This window comes from Lytechinus variegatus, chromosome 3 (genome assembly GCF_018143015.1).
Source record: "Lytechinus variegatus isolate NC3 chromosome 3, Lvar_3.0, whole genome shotgun sequence".
Lineage (NCBI taxonomy): Eukaryota > Metazoa > Echinodermata > Echinoidea > Temnopleuroida > Toxopneustidae > Lytechinus > Lytechinus variegatus.
The window spans coordinates 39,429,127-39,436,149 of NC_054742.1; the positions used below are offsets into that span (position 1 = coordinate 39,429,127).

The 7,023-nt window shown below is 35.9% G+C and overlaps 1 protein-coding gene across 1 annotated transcript; it reads right to left on the reverse strand.

Annotated features, from left to right (window-relative positions):
• Positions 1–6,477: 6,477 nt before the first annotated feature.
• Positions 6,478–6,738, reverse strand: LOC121412030 (protein BFR2-like). The gene has a single exon (XM_041604942.1). It carries the CDS (start codon positions 6,736–6,738, stop codon positions 6,478–6,480), a length of 261 nt encoding a protein of 86 aa, XP_041460876.1.
• Between the last annotated feature and the right edge of the window lie 285 nt (positions 6,739–7,023).

Sequence of the window (7,023 nt, forward strand, 5' to 3'; positions counted from 1 at the left end):
GAATAATATGCTGCAGAAGTTGACTAACAAAAAGAGATAAATGGATTTCCATTGATTCTTAAAATGCCTCCTAAATGTATATAAGAAGACTAGAATGAATAGCAGTGTCTAATCTAGGGAAGTGGTCCGGTCCCTTCCCTTCGAAAACGGACCTCTAATAAAACTGTAAGGCACTGGACCCCAGTACAATCAACGATGATAATTACTATTTTTTTGTTTCCTGTTAGATTTTCAGCATGTTCAGGGGTACTCCATACTGAAAGTTATGTGATTTTTTTTTAACATAGGCAGATCGTGTAAACAAAACAAAATAAAAATTAACAATTTATTAAACTTGGACAAGGAATTAAAGCAAAGTTATGACAATTCAAATGTCTGCATTATTTATTTGAAACACGTCATTCGTTTGCTGTTTTTTATATTTGATGTTAATTCAAATTTTGTGCTCCAAGTATGCAACAATTGGATTAAATACTGACTTTATCAGATTATCATTGTCTTAGCTAAATTTGTTGCATACGATACATATTTTACACACAATGTATATTTGAAAATAAAGAAAATGATTTGATTTAATGCAATATCTTTTTATAATAAAACAAAGGGAAAGTTGGGACATGAAATCATCGAAACGTTTATAGCATATTCATAACGCCATGTAAAAAACAAGTTCCCAAAATTTTGACAAAATCCATATTTTTTCTATATTTTTATTTGATTCTTTGTTTTCATGAATGTCATTAAGCTTTAATCATTTTGTAATGGGAATAGTATCAGTCATATCTAGACCATGCCATGAAATAATGAACATGTATAATGACTTAAAAAAAAAAAGAAATTGAGAGGACTGTAAACGATTTCCATCATTTTGATTATTTACAAACACGGTTGAAAACTTTACGTCTTATGTTGTTTGGTGACCTTGTGTAATATTTCTTAATTTTATGTTAGGGATATTTCCAACTTTCCCATCATAATTTTCTATCAGACTCGAATCTAAAATTAGATGAAACATCATTAATAATCTTAAAATTTTGCTTTAATTATCAATATTACATTTACAAAAATCATCGTCAACTGTTTTATTTTTTCATTTTTGTTTATTATTATTCAGCTGTATCTATTATGATTATATAGCTGGGTGTTGTAACGTGCGCCTGTAATCCAAGCTGTGGGGAAGTTACAAATTAATGCAGAGGTTCGAGGTTCGAGTCCTGGTCACGTCTTTCGGATGGTGACGTTAAAGGTGGGACCCAGACGTAAATAATCATATCTGATTGGTACACGTCTGACAAAACTCAAATACACACACACACACACACACACACACACGCATTATATAGCAGTTAAAAGGGGTATGTAGGCACTTGTTAGATGGGGACAAAATTCTTTTTTTTTAATTGTAATGGGTATTAAGTTTGGAAGAACAATAATAAAGGTCAATTGGTCAGTATTATAATAAAGTTTTAAAAAGTGGATATCTATTATCTGTGAAACTAACTTGAATGAAAACAGTTAAGGGATGGTAAACGAAAAGAGGCAAACAGCCCTTGTCTACCATTTTCTCAAGAAAAGTGGCACTGATGTCTGAGTTTTGGATCTTTGAGCACTTAACCATGGTAATGAGTGATAACAGAAAGGGAAAGGGGGTGTCTTAGCAGCCGGTAGGTCAAGGATTTCGTGTAAAAGTAGGCTCTACTGTTGAAACATCACCCATTTGATCTGTCTTCGTATATACAGTCACTTCTTAGGTATGTCAGGTGAATGCTTATTTGAGTAGTTGATCTCATTCAAGAAGCAAGATGTGATATCTTTGTACCATGAATAAGGGTTGATTGCAAGTAGAAAATGTTATGATTTTTGTCTTTGTTTAATATCGCTTCCGTATATCGCCCCAATTCCTTTGCCACGCATTTCAATACTTTCCAAACCAACTATGTCTATAAAAAAAACCGGACATATATATATCAACATGATTAAGGAAGGACCTGTTGTTTCACAATTTGTTGTAACAAATAATAAGATAGCACATTTTTAGTAGAGTAATGATCTCGTAATCCGATGATCAGGATTTGATACCAAGCCGATGTCTTTGTGCCCTTTATTAATGTACTTTATCCTTATCATTTCCTTCGGGAATGACTTTAAGCCGTTTGTTATAATATATTTACCATTATTATCAGTCCTCCTTGCAACCGAACATGTGGATGCTTAACATTCAAGCTTTCTTAGCAATCAGTTCGATGTTTCATAAAGCTGTAAGAAAGTTGCGCACGACTGGAATAAGTTCATAGGTGATAAGTCAGCAATACAGGAATACAGCAATACAGGAATATATCAAACAGCACTAACCCACACACACACGCACACGCACACACATTCACACACGCATTGGTTGTTGTTTTTTTCTTCATCGAATAAGCAGGCAAAGGTCAGGATCAGAACAATAAATTATAGTATATTTAGAGTGAGCCTACCCGCCCCAAGCCACACCCAAAAAGTATTGAGATAAAAGTTTCAATTATTGTGGTAATTAAAATGAGAACTTATGAGACCGTCATCAATTTTAAGCTTAACCGCTCAGATCACGATGGCGGTCTCCTGCGTTCATTAATTTTTTTTTATTATTATCAAAAATGAAGTTTATGCTCACATTGATATTTTGTATTCATTATGATTATATTGTTTATATTATGGATTAGTTTGTATATTGCATATGTGAACACATTTGATATTGTATCTTTTAACGCATCAAACAAACTTCCTGAAGAACTCGCATTCAATTCGTTGCAAAATGAGAAAAATGAAAATTAATTACGATCAAACCAAAATGTTATTAGAATAATACCAAAGAAATGAAAACTGCATTAATGAACACAATTAATTACGATATAAAATATGATTGATTGATTGATTGATTTTTTTACAGGTTGGTACCCCCCAAAATAGCACAAGATTTATTTTCGACACGAGGTTGATAATCCCCCAAAGTAGCATGCGATAGATTTTCACTTTAGATTACGAAATATTTTTCAAATTTTCAAATATTTATGGACAAAATGAATTCAGGAGTAGACCCCCCCACACACACACACACACTCACCCTCAAACACATACACACGTTTTATCTTTGAATACCAAATGAAGAAATAAGCGATTAAGTTCATGCAGGGCGGGGAAAGAGATGAGGAGAGAAAAGGGAACTGGGGTAAGAAGTGAAAAGCAAACGCTGACGGCGGTGACTTCTAAAATATTGTTGAACAAGGCAAGGGTGACGGTCACATATTTGTCTTATAAGATCTCTTCGTTTCAACATGTCACGGATGGCGTTTCGAAAATAAATTCAGCAAATATCACTTGGGGCTGTGTGAAGAGGAGGGACACGAAAAATATGAGACAGATTATCACCATGGTTTTAACCTTGACATACTTATATTTTGGCATAAGACAGATGCAGAAGAGATTATTGCATATGGTACTGAAATCATATATATCTTTTAGGAAGGTGTACGTCCCAAATACATACAAGAAAACGACATTTGTGATGTTTTGTAAAGAATTCTAACGAACTTTCAATGTTACCTAAAGAATATTTCAAACAAAGCTTTACATTCACTGATAAGATGATTTCATTGCAATCCACAACACAACCAATAAGATATACACATTTATTGATTGTGTCATGCATAGGACAGGAAAAGATAAAATGTAATCTCAGACAACCTCTGTTTAACTTAAAAATTACGATTATTGTGAAAATCATGAAGAGCATTCCAGTCACATTCTCTCTGTTAGATTTTAGTACATTTCAGTATCAAACCATTCAAATCTATTCTCATACAAGTTTAAAACTAAAAAAATACCTACTGGTTGTACATTACTGTGATATTCGAAATCAATACAGCTATTGGGGAATGGCGCCGGGGTCCTTTTACGAGAGGAACAAGATGACATAAAGGTGACACTATTTTTCTAAATAAGAAAAAAAAATCAACATGATTTAGAGTTCTTTCACTCAGCCCATCTCTTTTCCTTTTCCCTTCTCTTTCTCCTCTTCTTGTTCATTTATTGCATGGTCCTCTGTAAAATCGTTACCCCCCCCCCCCCTCCCCGGTGACGCCGAATGACTTTTCAAAAATCTGTGAAGTTGCATGCAGTTATACCGCGATGGCAGACGATGAACTGGTTTTCCGTGAAGCCTTGAGGTTTTGTAATTGATATTTATTGTCTTGATTACCAACGACAAATGGGATACTGAGTTTATTACAACCCCCCCCCCCCCCCACTGGTTCCGACCCACATACTTTCACAACATCATAGCTTACCGCATCCGCGTAAAAGAATTTTTCGGATAAGGGGACCATTTCCGACAATTCGGTATTTTTCCTTCCATCTCCAATTTTGACAGGAGGGGGGTATTTTGACATTTCTTTCTAACATACTTCGAAATGAAGATAACTTTGATTCTTCAGTTCTTAAACCTCATTCGTAAAATGGCAAGTAGAAATACTGGGGCAATAGTTATAAGAAACTTAATCTACAAAAATGTTGAAAATAGCATTGAAAACGATTTGATCACTCTTTTAAAAAAATGATTTGTATCGTAGGAAAAATTATCCAGACGCTTTTATTAACAATTTTGTTGTTCATAACTTGGTCCACCAGCGACAAGTTCAAAATTTCTTGATGCTCTGTAAGAAATCAAAATGTGGTCACGTATACTTTGTAAGCTTATCTCGGGATCATTAAATGCGTTGGCGCCGCAAATGAAGGTTTTACCTGTATTACCTACGGCTGCAAAAGGTGTGGGTATAAATGAACAATATAGTTATCAAACTCCATTAGATGCAGAACTCCCTTTGGCCCTGCACACCTACATGTATAATACTAGTTGCCAACGGCAAGGTATTCAAGGGCCTGTCACATACAGCTGTCTAGCGATACTATCTGTCTCTGTCTACCATTTTTCATCAGACTTTGTCACACGGCCCAAACTTAAATTTGGACAGGTAAGGTGCAGAGTCGAGTAGGGGCTATGATACCAGTCCAAGAACGAATTAAAAGTCAAGTTAATGTTTGCACTGGTTCTTGAGATGGTATCATAAGATGGCAGTAACTATGTAACAGGCACTTACACCATCTTTAATTTCGTCATGATTTCCTGCCCACTTGTTTCAAAGTTTCACATTTTATATATTTCTCGGCGATTCATTCGTGGGCGATTGTTTTCGGAGAATGGTAGGAGGTCCATATTAGCCTTCTTGCCCTCATCTTTTGAGCAACCATAATTTTATTTGCCATTCTTGTTCTATTTAACGTCTTTTCTTTTTTATTCGTTTTACTTCTTCTTCTTCTCCTCCTTCTTCTTCTTCTTATTCTTCTTCTTCTTATTCTTCTTCTTCTTCTTTTTCTTCTTATCATCTTTACGCAAGTAATCTTTACAAGAAGCTACTTTCAAAAGTGAAAACACATCAGCCAAATAAATAGCGACGTTTTCATGAAGCGTATTTCCAGTTGTTGCAACGTGTGTATTATGTAGATATATGGCTTTATCGTGTTTATAAGAAACATATCCCTTTTTTGGTAGATTCAATTTCGGTATATCATCGTCACCGTTGATCATTTATCTCAGCATGTTAGTGGAACTTTTATCAAATGAACTTTATATTCTGGGTGTGGTTGAATGTAACATCGACATCTCAATCGCGTTCATCATTAACATCACCATCGTCATCTCCATCACCTTCCTCGTCACCATTATCATTGTCATTCAAACCACCTTCATCGTCAACATCACCATCTCCATCGCCTTCATCTTTACCATTTACCATCTTCATCTATATCGCCTTCATCGTCACCATTATCATCGTCATCTCTACCACCTTCATAATAATAATCACAATAATAATGGTGGCTACTTATATAGCGCACAGGTCCACCTTTTGGTGCTCAGAGAAAAATAATAACAACACACAACAACAATAGAAAACGAAAAAGAATTCTCCTGAATAAACACACTATCAAACTGTTAATAGGATATCAAATAAGTTTTCAACTGGGACTTGAATGCTTCTGTTGATGAAATTTGGCATAATTCATCGTCACCATTTACAATCGTCATCCCCATCACCTTCATCGTCACCATTGCCATTAACACCCCATCGCCTTCATCATCATCTCTGTAGCCTTCACTGTCACCATTACCATCGGCATCCCCATCGCCTTCATCGTCACCATTACCATCGTTATCTCTATAGCCTTCATTGTCACCATTACCATCTTCATCTCAATCGCCTTCATCATTGCCATCACCATCGTCATTCCAAATGCCTTCATCCTCACAATGTCACTGTCTCTATCACCATCCCCATGGCCTTCATCGTCACCGTTACCATTTTCATTTCCATGGCCTTAATCGTCACCATTTATCATCGTCATCACCATTGCCTTCATCGTCACCATTTACCATCGTCATCTTCATCGCCTTTCATCGTAACCATTACCATCATCATCTACATAACCTTGATCGTCACCATTACTATCGTCATTACTATTACCATCATCTTCATCACCTTCATCGTCACCATTACCATCGTCATCTTCATCGCCTTCAACTTTCCCTTTACCATCATCAATCGAATCGCCTTTATCGTCACCATTTACCATCTTCATCTCTATCAACTTCATCGTTACCATTGCCATCGTCATCTCCATCGCATTCATCGTCACCATTACCATCGTAATCTCCATCGCCTTCATTATCAAAACTTACTATCTTTATCCCCATCGCCTTCATCGTCACCATTTAAAATCGTTATCTCTATAGCCTTCATCTTCACCATTACCATCGTCATCTCAATCGACTTCATCGTCACCATTTACCATCTTCATCTCCATCGACTTCATCGTCACCATTTAAAATCGTCATCTCCATCGCCTTCATCGTCACCATTTACCATTTTCATCTCCATCGCCTTCATCGTCACCATTTACCATTTTCATCTCCATCGCCTTCATCGTCAC